This window comes from Chenopodium album, chromosome 22, assembly GCF_948465745.1.
Source record: "Chenopodium album chromosome 22, dcCheAlbu1.1, whole genome shotgun sequence".
Lineage (NCBI taxonomy): Eukaryota > Viridiplantae > Streptophyta > Magnoliopsida > Caryophyllales > Amaranthaceae > Chenopodium > Chenopodium album.
In genome coordinates this window covers 34,485,668-34,501,855 of record NC_137855.1, presented here as the reverse complement: position 1 = coordinate 34,501,855, position 16,188 = coordinate 34,485,668, and the positions used below count along the sequence as shown (strand labels likewise).

General features: G+C 35.2%; 2 protein-coding genes across 3 annotated transcripts; one reads left to right on the top strand and one right to left on the bottom strand.

Moving 5' to 3' along the window:
* The first annotated feature begins 1,114 nt into the window (after nucleotides 1–1,114).
* On the top strand, nucleotides 1,115–6,274 carry LOC145604766 (protein WEAK CHLOROPLAST MOVEMENT UNDER BLUE LIGHT 1-like). Of its 2 annotated transcripts, none has more exons than XM_081660714.1 (5): nucleotides 1,115–1,484; nucleotides 1,628–1,711; nucleotides 1,829–2,016; nucleotides 3,697–3,956; nucleotides 4,080–6,274. In XM_081660714.1, the coding sequence occupies exons 2-5, from the start codon at nucleotides 1,632–1,634 to the stop codon at nucleotides 6,012–6,014; spliced, it is 2,463 nt and encodes an 820-aa protein (XP_081516840.1). In that variant the 5' UTR covers nucleotides 1,115–1,484; nucleotides 1,628–1,631; the 3' UTR covers nucleotides 6,015–6,274. The 2 variants fall into 2 exon arrangements, with proteins under 2 accessions (XP_081516840.1, XP_081516841.1); XM_081660715.1 differs by having other exon boundaries at nucleotides 1,611–1,711.
* A 4,549-nt stretch (nucleotides 6,275–10,823) lies between these two features.
* LOC145603640 (ferredoxin--nitrite reductase, chloroplastic) lies at nucleotides 10,824–13,773 on the bottom strand. The gene is made up of 4 exons (XM_081659588.1): nucleotides 13,188–13,773; nucleotides 12,464–12,818; nucleotides 12,079–12,367; nucleotides 10,824–11,794 (listed from the first exon to the last, which is right to left on the bottom strand). Exons 1-4 carry the CDS (start codon nucleotides 13,612–13,614, stop codon nucleotides 11,057–11,059), a joined length of 1,809 nt encoding a protein of 602 aa, XP_081515714.1. The 5' UTR covers nucleotides 13,615–13,773; the 3' UTR covers nucleotides 10,824–11,056.
* Between the last annotated feature and the right edge of the window lie 2,415 nt (nucleotides 13,774–16,188).

Here is a 16,188-nt window from a genome sequence, read left to right as displayed (position 1 = left end):
TTTCAAATAACCATATTAAGAATTTTAGAAGAGCCAGTACCATAAGTCTAGAGGAAGGTAAATGGAATCTTATTACACAATAAATTTAAAATATTATATTAAAGGCATTTTCCAAACTACTATCTCTAAAGCTGATTTATTGCAACATGCTGATGTTTACCGTTTACGGATTTCTCGCAAATCACACAACCTTATGAACCCTAAAAAACTCATCTTCTTTTTTTTTTTTAATTTTTTTTAAATAAATACAACACTTTTTTTTTAGAAGAAAAAGGATTTTATTATTAACAGATAGCCAAACGATACTTACAAACAATTCCTAGGAAATCTAAAATTCCAACACAAGTACAAATCACCTTAGAACTAGTTACATCGCAGATTCGATCAACAATCGCCTTAATACAAAAAACTTCATCCGAAGCAATACAATATGTGAGTTAGCACTAATGAAACACACCCTTTAATGAAAATCTACAATAATGTTTAATTATATTGTATACCTCCCTCATTTTATTATCCTTATTCTCACCCCTATGCATACTTTTTATTTTTCATTATTTATCACATCCTTTACTTTTACAAAAAATATTATAACCCGCTATTTAAAAAATACGTTAAGTGTCCAATAAATCATACATACACAATAAATAACAACTTTAAGTATTTAACTCAATCACTTAAAACTACATGTCAGTTAAAGTGTTGCATTAAAAAAACGGAGAAAGTACTGTAATATTAGCTTTTTTTTTTTTTTTTTTTTGTCTATATGAAATTGTAGTTATTACATCTGTTCTAACATAGTTGTCAATTTGTCATAATCCAACATAAATGTTAGAGTGAGCCCAATGAAGTACCCCAAAATCCAAATAGTCCAACTAATAATAGCAAAATAAAAAATTAAAAAACATTTATATATATATATAAAAAAAAAACAACACCAATCAAGAAATCCCGTTGCATGCACGGAGTAAGGACAATGGAAGAGAGAAAAATTACTACTTGTAAGATTTGCAATTTTTTTTTTTTTTGGGTAATAAAACTCAATCTAAATTAGTGTGAGCTACAAATCAACATCACAAAAAAGAAAGGTTGACCTTGTTTTCCGGTTTGATTAGAACTAAAAATTTCTACCATCAAAATCTCTGGTTTTTTTTTTTTTTTTTCTAGCTCTCCCCAAAAATTTCTCCCTCCAATCAACATCATAATTTTATCATAATAAAATCTTAAAGATAAAAATTAGGTAAAGTAGAGGGAAAAGTTTCTATTAATTTATCATATCCTTTCAAACTTTCTCTTCTCTTTTTCTGCTTAATTTCCTCCTTAATTTTCAGCTTTACCCTTCTTTTAATTGATTAATCAAAACCCAATTTCTTGGATTCCAAATAAAATTCTCAAAAATTAAAAAGTTCCAATTTTTTTGGTGGGGTTTTATTATTGAATTTTTCTGAGCTGGTTTATTGAAATTTGGGTTGAATTTTATCTGGGTAATTTCTGTTCAAGCTTTTTTTTAATCACTTTTATAATTTTTTCTGCGTACCCAGCTTAAATTTTAGATTTTTTTTTGTTGCTGGAAGTTTGATTAAGGTTAAATTTTGTTATGTGAAAACAAGTTTTTTTGTTCTAATAGGAAAATGGGTACAAAAATTGAAGAAAATCCACAGATTTCATTGGCTCAGTCTGAGGAAGAACAGGTCAGCACAAAATCTTCAAGGTAATTTATGATCCATCTTGTATTAATTCAACTTCCTTTTTTATTAATTTATTTCCTATTTTAGTATTGGTTTCAGTGTATGCTTAATTATTGATGTTGTGATTATTAATGAATTAGTGAAAATATGGAATTGTCTAATGGCATACAAGACAATGCAAAATCTGGGGAAGATCCTAATCCGCAAAAATTGGATGAGGGTACCGGGTCATCGGTACCGGTTGAAGGGGCTTCGGATAACAATTCGGGTGGTGTTGATGGGTCAGATGGTCCATTGAATGGACAACTAGAGAATAATTTGGATTCAGGTATTATTTTTGCTTTGAATTTGATTTATAAATTTGTGTGTTCTACATATTTTTTGTACTAGTTAGTTATATCAAAGGAACATATGTAGTTTCTTTGTAGAATTGTAGGTAAGGAGGCATGTGGGGTGAGCTAGAAATTAAATGATCATTATATTGATGGTCTAGTAGTTTGAGGAAGGGCCAATAGTGACTATATGTCATGTGTCATGTGAGAGAATGGTGATTGATTTCGTGGTTGATGTGAAAAAGTTGATGGCATGAAGCTTGGATGGTTGTGATTTGTGAATGATTGTTAGTAAACATCCTTAACAAGAGTATTACTCATGTCTGTACTGCTGTACATGATCGGTTTGCAACCTCATGCCTGTAGCTAATATGTACTAGTTGCGGGGATATGTATAATCCTCATTAATGAGTCGAGGGGTCAATTGAATTGACAAAACGATTCTTGGGTTCAGGTGCTGTTAGTGCTTTGAAATTGATTATTGTTTGTCAACTCTCAATTGCACATGGGATCCACACTTGCACTTCTGTGTTGTACTACTTTCAGTTAGATTTATATATTGGGATACAAGAACATACATGGTTTCTTGGAACAATAAAGTTGTGCTCAGTAGTCAGAACAGTAGCCCAAAATTAGCAGAAACTTATGTTTCCTTAAGTTGGAGTAATAGTTTGTGGGAGGTCAGTTGATAATGTTGCGGGTGATTTATTAATTTGATGAAAAAGTGGCATACTTCAGTAGTTGTTAGTGTCTGTACATGAGCATAGGATTATTTGTCTCTACATGATCGGGCTGCTGCTCATTTTCTTTTAGCTGAACAAAGGATTTTCTTATGGAACAAGCTGTAGATTACTTGTCCTCTTTGTTTAATTTTTTTGTAAGAAATTTAGTGTTAGTGTCATTTTCCCACTACTTCAAATTTGGTTCATTTATAGAAAATGACATGTGAAGTAAGGAATCTAAATTTACTTTTATTTTCAAGTGCCAAAGTTAAATAAATAGCTTTAGAAAGAATATATTGCCATCTTTCTTTCTCTTTTGGTTCTATGTTTTTCTCTCTCTGGGAAATTGGGAATGGGGGAGTTTCTGCTACATATTAATAGAGAATTAAAGTAGGGAGGGCCGAGGGGATCCATTATCTGATATTTTTTTTCTTTTATTTTCTGTCGCACTGTTTCCTTAGTGCATCGGTTTCATAATGCATAATGGTTTGTTGTATGTGATGTAAATAGTGAAATTAATTGATCTAGGTCTTGCTAATTTCCTGTAATAACATAGGATAAAATTTTGGGTAATTTTAAGGGGGATAAATAAGAAGGAAAAAAAAAATAAAAAATTCAGGTACTTGAAAGCAAAACAAAAAAGCATTGTGAAAGCTGGTGACAAATAATGCTCATACTTTGCACTATTCTTGGTATACAAACAATGGCTTCAATCAAACTATAGAGCATATTTAGCTAGGAACAGTTGAGGTCAATTTGAGCTGTCAAAGTACCTAGGATTGTGAATATCATATACGTAGTACTTAAGATCTCATAAAAAAAAAATTAAAAAAAAAAAAAAAGTGATTTTTAGATCTGCTTGTTTTTGGAAACCACATATCAGAACAGATTGCTTTGTTCTTATCTGTTTCATTTTATTCTTTTTTCAACACGCTCTTACTTATGTCATTTCAGATTCTCCGGAACTTGCTTCTGTCAATGATTCTGTAAACGACATCCAGGCTCCCTCTGTTGGAGATGTTGCCACAAATGGCAAGGTTGCTGGGGCTGCAGTTGGAGGTGGAACTCCTGTTAGTCCCTCCAACGTTACTGCTGAGTATGAGTTAAATAGAATTCTTATTGATACAGCAGCACCATTTGAATCTGTGAAAGAAGCAGTTTCTAAGTTTGGAGGCATTGTTGACTGGAAAGCTCATAAAGTTCAGACTGTGGAGGTTAATATAGCTGTTTGGTTTAATACTTTGCATACCAGTATTTTGCCTTAAGTCCTGAACATGAGAATTTGTTTTAACATATTGGTTTCTAGCTATTTAGAAGTTCTGCTTATGTTTGTGCAGAGGCGCAAAATCATAGAACAAGAACTTACAAAGGTACAGCAAGAGATCCCCCTGTACAAGGAGCAGTCCGAGATGGCTGAGAAGTCAAAGATCCAGATACTAAAGGACTTGGAAAACATTAGGAGACTTGTTGAGGAACTTAAGTTGAATCTGGAAAGGGCACAGACAGAAGAGTGTCAGGCAAAGCAAGATTCTGAACTTGCCCAGCTCAGAGTTGTAGAGATGGAACAAGGTATTGCCCATGAAGCTAGTGTGGCAGCCAAGCAACAGCTTGAGGTGGCTAAAGCTCGACATGCTGCTGCAATTGCTGACCTGAAATCCGTGAAGGAAGAGCTGCAATCGCTGCAAAAAGAACATGCTTCTTTATTGACTGAGAAAGAAGAAGCTGTGAAGAAAGCTGAAGAGGCTGTCTCTGCATCTAAAGAGATTGAGAAGACTGTGGAGGAGTATACCATAGAGCTGATTACTACGAAGGAAACCCTAGAGTCTGCACATGCTGCTCATCTGGAGGCGGAGGAACAAAGGATTGGAGCAGCTATGGCCAAGGACCAAGATAGTCTCACTTGGGACAAAGAATTGAAACAGGCAGAAGAAGATCTGGAGAAACTAAACCAGCAAATTGAGTCGGCTAAGGAACTGAAAACTAACTTGAACTCAGCATCCAAACTTCTTGCTGATTTAAAAGCTGAACTAGCAGCGTACATGGAGTCAAAAGTAAGTCAAGAAATTAGTGATGGTGACAATACACCAGCTCAAGTAAACAAAACTCACGCCGATATGCAAGTAGCAGTTGCTGCAGCAACTAAGGAACTTGAAGATGTAAAGCTCAATATTGAAAAAGCAAATGATGAAGTAAACTGTCTTAAGGTGGCAGCCACTTCATTAAAGTCAGAGCTTGAGAAAGAAAAGTTGGAACTAGCCAACCTAAGACAGAGAGAAGGTATGGCTTCAATTGCAGTTGCATCTCTTGAGGCTGAGTTGGAGAAAATCAAGTCAGAAATAGCTGTGGTTCAGATGAGGGAGAAGGAAGCTAGAGAGAAAATGGCAGAGTTGCCCAAGCAACTGCAGCATGCTTCTGAAGAGGCAGATGTGGCTAAATCCGCTGTTAGTTTGGCTCGTGAAGAATTGAAGAGAGCAAAGGAGGATGCTGACCAAGCTAAAGCTGGAGCTAATACCATGGAGAGCCGATTGCTTGCTGCTCGGAAGGAGATGGAGGCTTCCAAAGCTTCAGAGGAGCTAGCCCTTGCAGCAATCAAGGCTCTCCAAGAGAGTGAATCAACCAAAACTAATGCTGAAGACAATGACTCACCTAACGGGGTCACACTTTCTGTAGAAGAGTACTACGACTTGAGCAAACGGGCTCATGAGGCAGAGGAGCAAGCCAACTTGAAGGTAGCTGCTGCAATGTCTCAAATTGAGGTAGCCAAAGAATCTGAGTTGAAATCCTTGTCCCAATTGGAAGAAGCAAATCAAGAGGTAGAAGAAAGAAAGGAAGCTCTGAGAATCGCTTTGGAAAGAGCTGAGAAGGCCAAGGAAGGGAAATTGGGTGTAGAACAAGAGTTAAGGAAGTGGAGGGCTGAGAGTGAACAAAGGCGTAAAGCAGAACTAGGCCAAGGTGCAGCTAATAGCCCTAGGAAGAGTGTCGAGGGCGGACCAGAATTGAAGGGAATCAAAATTGAGAAGGTAGTTGATTCGTCATCCCCTCCTTTCCAATATGGGCAAGGACTTGGTCTGAAGAATGTAGAGCAGATAGCCCAGTCTAAAGCTACCAGTAGCACTTCCCCGAACCCAGGAAGTCCTAAGGAAAACTTAAAAAGTCCAAAGGGTATGTTTGGGCTGAGTAACACATTGAAGAAAAAGCGTAGGTTTTTGTTTCCAAGGATCCTTATGTTCTTTACTAAGAGAAAATCTTCTCATAATCAGAAGACATCATAAGCTCCTGGATGAGTGCTTTGTCATTGTCAGCTGTTGCATTCTTCTTCCTTCTTTCCGTAAAGTCTTCTTCTGAAGCGGCATCAACAGTTTCTATGCTGTACATGGTTATCAATTATGTATCTACACTTTATACTTCTCTTTTTTGCTTGGTATATTTGAGCTTTACATTCATTCTTATGTACATGTTTATCGAACGACTGAGGGGTTTTCAAGGCACTAAAGAAGCCTGTTTTTGGAGCTTGTTATAGTAAAGATTAAAAGGAGATGGAATGCCATGTATAGATGATGAGTTGGGTTTTCTGTGATTGAAAATCTGAGTTCAGTTAAAGAGTGCATCTTTTATTCTATATAAAAACTCGGCGTTTTATAAAAATATCTTACTTCTTGCATCTAATGCTCATAATAACGCATAAATATAGGAGCTTTCAGGTTAAATCAAACTATTTTTTTTTATTTTATGTTTTTGAATGGAATAAAAGGTCCATTGGACTAATATGGCATTTTAGAGAGCAATATTTGTATCTCCATTTTAGGTCTATCGGACTAAATCAAACATTTGAATGCTGGTTCTTTTTTTGTATGCCTCTCCATTGTTGGCCTCACATATTTGTATCTTAGAGAGCAATAGCATAGAGGTGATCAAGTTGAGCCCGGCACGATTTTGGGCGGGCTTTGGACAACTTTTTCTGGTCCGATATTAAAAAAAAATTAGTTGATTGTTTTGGCCCGGACTGCCCCGTTAAATGGGCAGATTTATTTGACCTTGGCCCGGATCGACCCGTCCATTTACCACCTCTACAATAACGACATGCCGATACATAGAGATTTCAGATGACAACATGAACAAGTCCATTTGATTGACCTTGAAAAATAGATAGCTTGGCTAGTTCATGCTATTACTAGTTAATTTTGAGATCAAGCTTGCTGAGCTCAAATGTTGGAGACTCGTATTAACATAATTGAAAGTTAAGTAGCCTGCGTCATAAGGATGTTATTGAGAATTTTCCTATAAAAAGCTTGGTATGACTTTTTTCCCCTTAATAATAATGACTAAATATTTATTAATCATCAATCAATCAATAATTGATCCCGAATCCGGATTAGCTCAAAGATTGAACCGGATTAAACATAAAAAGAAATAATAATAAAAAAAAAAAATCAACCAATACTATATACTTAACTAATCACCAAGATTTTCCCTCGAAAGACAGGGTTTCCGATCTCCTTCGAAAGACAAGGTTTATCTTCTCTTTTCGAGGGAGAAACTTCTTAGTTTTGAATCCATGGTAGCAGATCTAATGGATTGTCGTGAAATTATTTCGTTGGTGAAAAAGTTATCAAGTTTTCGAATACGAACAGATGAATCAGAAGGAAAACATCCTCACGGCTACAAATGATCGTTAGATTGTCTCTCCAACAAGGCTGTAATTTTCAGCGATGTAAGCGGGAGATGCTCCACAGTGCAAGATCTACTCGAAGATCGTAGTTTTTATGAAGGAAAATTCTATTTGATTCAATATCTTATGTATTTGTACGTCGAATCTCTATTGTAGATGTCGCATGACTTTTAATTAATGAAATATTTTTACTATTAGGAAAAAAAAAACTAATCACCAGGATTATCCTAATACTACACGTGTCACGTTCAAAATAAAAAAATTTCCTGCCAAAAACTACTTTTTCTTTTTCCTTAAAAAATAATAAGATAATTGAAAAAACAGCCCGTCTTGTATGTGGTTGGTCATACCGTGTGACCATTTATAAAAGAGCAAAGTAACCTGTGTAACACTGACAAGGTTACCCTTGTAACACAAACCGAGTAACCCATATAGTACTGACGAAGTAACCCCTTTAACACTGACCAAGTAACCCCTGTTATACTAACGAAGTAACCCCTATAATGGTTGGTCATGCGATGTGATCAGCCACATAAAAAGACTTTGTGTTGATTTAAAAAAATAAATAAAATAAATAAAATAAAATAAAAGTGAGAGAATGCGCAGCCTAAAAATTAGAACCATAACAACTTTAAATAAATAAAATATTTTTTAAATTGTTAATCTATATAATGTATTTTCTCTTGAATCTTTAACTGTTAATTTATAAAGTGTATTTTTTCGTTTCCTAATAAGGATTTTAACTAAATTTCAAATTCATAACTTGTAAGCAAATTACAAAATAGAAATACTCGACATTAACGTATCACATCTATAATAATACAATAGCATAACTAAATATTTAAATGTATACACAATCTATTAACAAATACGAAGTGCAAACTTATAGTAATTTGTATAAAAAATACGTTTTTTCTTGTGAATATCTGAGCATTGCTCGGGCAAAAAACTAGTCTATACTACTTGGCATAAAGTATCTATTGGTTGTAGTGCTTTAAAATAGTGTTAGTAAACATAATTCCTATTTTTAAGTACTTAGACTTGTTCTCATACGTTGAAATTCAGTTCAGTTCATGTCTAATGATATTGCTAATGATATAAAGCCAAATTTCATTCTTTTAAGCTCTTATTACAACGACGATAATAATAATAATAATAATAATAATAATAATAATAATAATAATAATAATAATATTAATAATAATAATAATAATAATATTAATAATAATAATAATAATAATAATAATAATAATAATAATAATAATAATAATAATAATAATAATATGTATTTCACAAAGGTTACCGCTTCCGCAGAATCTACTTATTCTTTAACTCCTCGACAATCAGCATTATGGAAATCACAGCAGGGTGATCACACCTCTGCTTGGCTTCGGGCGGTTCCTATTTCGGGGTTGGGTCAGACGATGAACGCCAAGACTTATCGTTGTGTGTTGTCCTATCGGTTGGGTGTTCCATTGTTCTCTATCTCGACGTTGTGCTCTGCTTGTTCGAGGGTTTTTGCTGGAGATATTTTCGGTGACCACGCGGTGTCTTGTGCTGGTATTGTGGGTATTAAACATCGGCATAATGTTGTTCGGGATACCCTTGTTGATGTTTGCTATCGTTCTGGGATTTCAGCGAGAAAAGAGGTTGACATTGGGTTGGCTGGAGGGAACTGTTTCGGGGTTTTTTGTGAACTCCTCGGATACTGGTCACGTTCTCCTGGCAACGAGACGTGGACACCTGCAAAACAACGAATATTCCGTTTATCGGAATATTCGCCTCCGACGATCAAGTTAGAGATCAGAAATCGGAAAAGCTAGAGAGAGAAAGTAGAGAGAAGTTGGAGCTCTTTAATGCTCTATATTTATGTTATGTCACCATCCACCCCTCCCATCATAAATGATTGGGGTATTTATAGGGGTGGGAACATGTACCTCTCTAGGGTTTATGCCCTAGAATTTCGTGACATGATTGGCTGCGCAATCAGAGGTTGCCACGTGTCATGGGGGGCGCCGTTTTACGGCTCTCAAGGGTTTCTCGGGATTTGGGCCTGAGGTCATCAGGGCCTTTTTCTCTTTCTGATGTTGTATTAGGGCGTTTTAGAGATGGCTGACATGTGTCACCCTGACAGGTGTACACGTGTCTCACTCTCATTGGGCCACGTGTCGCCTTTTTACTGGGCCACTTGTCACTATGAGATTAGGCCACGTACCTGGGGTATTTTTACCCTAAACAGGAACGACGAGGCCCTCAGACCTGCGGATGTGTTACTTTATTCATGGGATCGTGGTCGCGATGTCTGTGTTGATTTGACAGGGTCTTCTCCTTTGACACAGTCAGGGCTATCTGACTTCATTCCTGGGCGGGTTGTGGCTGATGCAGCTCATCGGAAGCGGGTTAAGTATGAAGCTCGATGTCAGGCAATTGGATATGGTTTCATTCCCTTCTCCTTTTCTTCGCTTGGGGAATTAGAGAAAGAGGCTGTTGCGTTACTGAAGCGGATTCAGAGGTTCTCGACGACGCAAGACATTGGGGCTTGTGCTGCAGCTCATATCTTCACTAGAGTAGGATTTGCAATAGCTAGAGGTGTGGGGGCCCACATTGTATCTCGACTTCCCACTAATTTATTGTAGGTTGTATGACTTTTGTTTTTGAGATATAATAATAATAATAATAATAATAACAATAATTTGGGCAACTATAAACTAAAAAATGTATTCTTAAAATAATTTGTAACCTAATTTACTACAAGAAAAAGATTGCTTGAATTATTTGCCTACTTTTGTTTTAGTTGTGTATTAGAAGCTACAATTAAAACATGCAAATACTTAAATCAATCAATCACATACTTTTATTATTCCTCGACTAATTTATGATTGTAATACTTATCAATCGAATACATAACTTTAGATCACGTGCATGACACGGTATCCAACCTAGTATTTTATATAATAAAGTGATTTTAAACTTTAAACAATTTCCCCCTCAGCTAAGCTGATATATGACGTAAGTTTTTACAGTGAACTAAACATGGCATAAGCTGATATTAATAAATAAAAAGTCCCTACGACATCATCTATACAATAAAATAAACAACCATCATTTTGCTCCAAATTAAGTCTAATGAATAGTTAGTAGCATATGAATATTAATGGAATTAAACAAGTTGGATGATCATATTTCAACAATGATGTCTAAGAAAATAATTTAATTTTGAAGGTTAGGAACATAAGCAAGTCTATCACTCTCTTGGGTGGTACACTTACGCACAACTTTTAGATGTCTCATGCACCTTTTATAATGTTTGAGTAGTCATTGTATATACCTTTTACTAATATACATCAAGTTAAAAGACAAAACAAGTCATGTAAAAGGTATTAAAGCAGAAAGCAAGATATTAGTGGGAAAATGATAGAATGAATAATGAACTTTCACAACGCCTATAAACAAAAGCAGGTCTGCTATTGACATTTTACAATGCCTATTAAAGAAACAAATTAATCTAGTTTATGCTCCCAACAGCATAACTCGAGCATCTTGTTATGCAGACGTACATGGGATCTTATACAAGCTTAAAAAACAATCGTACATGAGGGTACGCGTAACAATTGTCAAGAACAGGCAGGCACCCAAAGCAGCTTATTACTCTGCTTCTTCCCTTTCCCTGGGAACAGCGCCAAATTGGTTGATCAAAAGCTCAGCAACGATAGGCACCAAATCTTTACACGGAACTTGCTTTTTGTAAATTTCACCTAGATGTGAGTCACTGCCAATACGTCCTCCTACAAACACATCGGCTCCTTCACAAGGCTTACCGTTCTCATCCCTGGCCATACAGCCCATGAATCCAATATCAGCCACTTGTACTTGCCCACAACTGTTAGGACACCCTGTCCAATGCATCCTAACAGGTCGTGTCACAGACACTAGTCGTTGAACCTCCTCTGTCACCTTGAGTGCCCTAGCTTTGGTCTCAATGATAGCTTGGCCACAGAATTGGCTCCCAGTGCAGGCCACAAGCCCCTTCATCAAAATGGGTGGCTCAGGGGAGAACCGCTCTTTTAAAAGAGGCTCGTTTAGTAGTGCATCTACCTTGGAGTTTTCTACATTTGGGATGATTATGTTTTGCTCCACTGTCAGACGGAGCTCACCAGAACCATATTCATCAGCTATACGAGCTAACTCTTCCATCTCATCGGCCTGGAGACGTCCAACAGGAATGTGAAGGCCAACAAAGCTAAAGCCTTCTTGTTTCTGAGGGTGAACTCCCAAGTATTCTCTCCTTTCCCACTGTTTCTGAACCAGTTCCTCAGATGATGCTCTTTCTAGGACTTGGTTCGGCATTCTCTTTTCCACCTCAGCCCTGAATCCTTCCATACCCTACCATTGAGAAGAAAAAAAGAGCAGTAGAGTTAGAATATCTTTGCTTAATATTGGAGTTAGTGGGCACATATCACTGTCTAAAAAGCCGTATCCCAAGGTCAATTGGTATATCAGTTAGATTGTTAGACATGTTAAAAAGGTTAGTGAGGTCGTATTCAACTTAGTATCTGATCAATTGGCCTAAACAGATAGTCAAGAAAAAAGCAGAACGAATTTCTGCGTAAGTACATAGTAATAGATGTAATTAACAGTTAGTAGTAGGATTGGTATTGAGTACTCACTAGCTCGTCAATTAGCCACATCATTCTGCACTTCTGCCTGTTTCCTCTAAAGCCGAGATCCCTGAAAGCTTCAAGCATAGCTTTGCAGACAGGAACCACATCTTCTGCTGAGACCCAAGCATCTAGAGGGATCGCCTCTTCACATCTTTTGATGCTGAAGAATCCTCCAACCAACAAATTAAATCCGAATTTTCCATCCTTTGTTGCAGGCATGTAAGCAAGGTCATTGATGTGAGGATGCTCATAAAGATCATGGGAACCAATAACACACGGATTCCACTTCCTTGGCCTGTACCAATGTTCAAAACAAACAACCAAAAATAAGAACCAAGGAATAGCTAATCAATTCGACTATTTCACTTCAAGGGGTCTCAAACAGACTTACAGATTGGTAATAGAAAGGTTTCCACGCGAATTAGCAGTTACAAACTGTGAAATCAGGTTGGTAAATGGTCGAGTGTCAACAATCTCATGAGGGTCAATCCCTGCAAGAGGATTTCCAACAGGGTTCCTGACATTGTCCATACCACTCTGCAGGCTGGTAAGACCAACAGCTTCCAGACCCTTAATAATCTCCGGCACATCAGGCAGAACCACCCCTCTAATCTGCCAGTTTTGCCTTGTTGTCACATCCGCGCACCCATCTTCCCCATACTTCTTGATCACGCTTGCTAGGTACCGCGTCTGCTCACTCGTCGTTACCCCATTCGGCAGCTTCAATCTCATCATGAATCTCCCATCTAAAAATATCACCAAATTTACATTCATCCATCAGACTTTTACTCCAATATGTTAAAATTCTCAATACCAATTCACCTATCAACCCCATTATCATCCTATACAATCTATTATCACTAAAGTCAACAGGCTGTGGTTTTACTATGAACCAATACGTATAATGCACATCATGCTCTCGACTATATGATCTAATCATATCAATTTGCGACAAAAACTCGTTGACTTAACAATTAAATCAGAAACAATTGCCAAATTAAGTAATCAAACACTCTAAAACCAACTATAAATAAATCATAAAATCCGATCTAATAATATCAAATCAAAACATAAACAAAAACAAAAACAAAAACAAAAAAATGATTACAACTTACAATGATGTTTACGACGATGGAAAAGACCAAGCCACTTAAGTCTAACATCAACATCATCCTTATTATGCTTAGCTTTATCAATCTCTTCCATTGATAAAGTAGCAAGATCATTAATCCCATCTTCAACAAACAACTTCATTGGGTCTTTTTCAATCTTAACTTTTTCAGCAGGATTAATCCCATCTCTAAACTTCTCCTTCAAAACCCAAAACCCATCTCTCTCTTCCACTCTCGGCTCCAGCCTCGACTCATCAACAGCCGAAGCCGGTGCCGTCTCGGCCGCAGGAGAAACAGCACCAGCCTTCTGGGGTCTAATTTGATGGCATCTTATCACACTCGACGATAAAGTTGAAGATGATAGGCTAGTACTTCTCCTAGATGAAGCTAATGTTGGTGGTATGATCTTGTTAACGGGAAGTAATGCCATATTTTTTGGTTTTTTTTTTCCTATGTTCTGCAACAAAAACTAATAAAGATGAATGTGATAATAATTTAGTTGATTGAATGTGTAAATTTATGGAAGATGATGAAATGGGGATTGAAGAGAGAGAAGGACAAAGAAAGAGAGGAGTGTGGCAACTAGTAAATAAGCACAAGTTAAAGGGACTCTTGGAAATGGTTAAGGGTCATTTTGGTTGAATGTTTGGTTGTGTTCGATAGTCAGTGGATTTGATTGATAGCCAAAACTAGCGGCTAAAGGGCCAACTGATAATTTACCAGGGGAGGGTCTTTCCTTGCCTAGCCGCCAAATATTATTTTTTATGGTCCAAGATAGGAGAGAAATCTAAACTTAACGTTACTATACCCAAATTTTGTCCAATGCCTTTTATATACAACCGAGGACCCGAGGTGTCAATTCAGATATTTGTGTCGGCTTATAAGGTCGGGTTCCTTCTTGTTGGGTTAATTTTCATAATTGAGTCATGTAAAATTATTGTGTTCAGTTTTAAAATTTGAATCAGGTTTTATTCAAATCTGGTTGATTGGGTCAAATTTCAACACATCTACCTGAAGTACACTTAGAGGTAGGTGCACTTGGTAGTTTTATTTTTTACAGTCCAAGATAGGAGAGAAATTTAAAGTTAACGTTATTATACCCAAATTTTGTCGAACGCCTATTATACGAACCCAAAATGTCAATTTGGGTGTTTGGGTTGGGCTAAATGAGGTCACGTTAGATTCAGGTCTAGTCTAGTTAAATTTTAAATTTGAGTTGCATTTTGCTATTTAAATTTTTCCTTTTAAAAAAAATATTAAATGAACAGAAAATCTTATGGGGTTTTAAAATTTTGTCATGTTACATACTTACAAAGTGTATAAAACATATTGGAGAGTTGGAAGTTAAGGGTTTGTTCTGATTTATTAAACTGAACTGAACTAAAATAATTCAATTAGTAGTTCGTGGAGGCGGATGTACCATGCACACGGTACATCCGTTCCAAAAAAAAACGGAAAGAACATTGTATAGAGATGTAAAGAACATTTAGCTCAAATTAAAAGAACATGAAGAATATACTAAAAGAACATAAGAGATATAAAAAAAAAAAAGAACATAAAGCTATTTATAACAATGAACATAACACTATCTTATAAAGAAAATCATCTTAAACTTTTGTCACATTATTCTCAAATTCAACATCCAGATTCATCAAAGTTCAAAAAGGAAAATAAACAATGAATTTTATGATTACTAAATACTCTAATTCAAATCTAAAATGACACAATTTATGAAAAATTAATACAATATTTCATTCAAAATAATCTTTGATCTTTGATTAACAAATCTACATATTCACCTTCATTAACAATCACTCCATTAACAAAACAATGATCAAAAGCACCACAAAACTCGATCCAAATGCGCAACCATCGTCTTCTATCAGTAGAAATTCTCTTTCTCTATAAATTTTCTATTTCTCTCACTAAGATTTTTAATCCTCTCTCTAAAGAATTCAAACAAGTGAAACTAAAATATGAAGAAATATAAAAATTTCTAAATTGAGATTGAGAAATAATTACCAAAACTCTTCAATTATGGAACAAGTAATTCATTTAAAGATTGAAAAGCTAGATGTTCTTTAAAAAATACTATTATGTTCTTTATATTTTTATTTGGTTGAATAAAAATAATATTCATTACATTATATTATCATATATATATATAAAGAACATAAAGCTGGATGTTTTTTAACAAAATAGATATATATTCCTTACAAAACAACTAAATGTTCATTACAAAACAATTATATGTGTTGTTCTTTATAAAATAGCTATATATATGTTCTTTACAAAACAACTAAAAATGTTCTTTACTGAACAACTATATGTTCATTCCGCTTTTTTTTTTTAAAGAAAACCGGTTGCACCGAACATGGTGCATCCGCTTCTAGGGAAAAAATTTCAATTTAAAATAGCGTCTAACAATGTGTCACCGAATAAATGACATCTAACGAAATCATTTTTTTTTTAATTTATTTATTATTTTTTTTTAAAGATCTAACGAAATCAATCTTTCTGTGGTGTCATGGTGCATCAAAAATTTAGAAGATCGCGGATTACATATAGGCCCAATTAAGGTGTAATTAAACTTTGAATTCTTTTATGAGCATCCTTCATGAGATCAATTAGTCTAAGGTGCACCCTTGTGCACCTTAAATAGGTGCAACAGCGTAAAAAAAATCAACATTACGCTCTATAAAATGAACATTTAGTAAACAAATATGAACATTTAGCAAAAAAATATGAACATGAAAAAAAATGAACATTTAATAATAAAAAATGAATACGTAAAAAAATGAACATTTAATACTTATAATGCATATGTTTCATAATCATATTATATTTTATTTTTTTACATTTTTATGTTCATGATTAAATGCATTATATTCATAATAATATTTTATATGTTCATATATAATTTCAAATATTCATAATATAAATATGTATGTTGTTCATGAAATATTAATTAAATCTGTTTATGCATATGTTGTCTTTCTTAAAT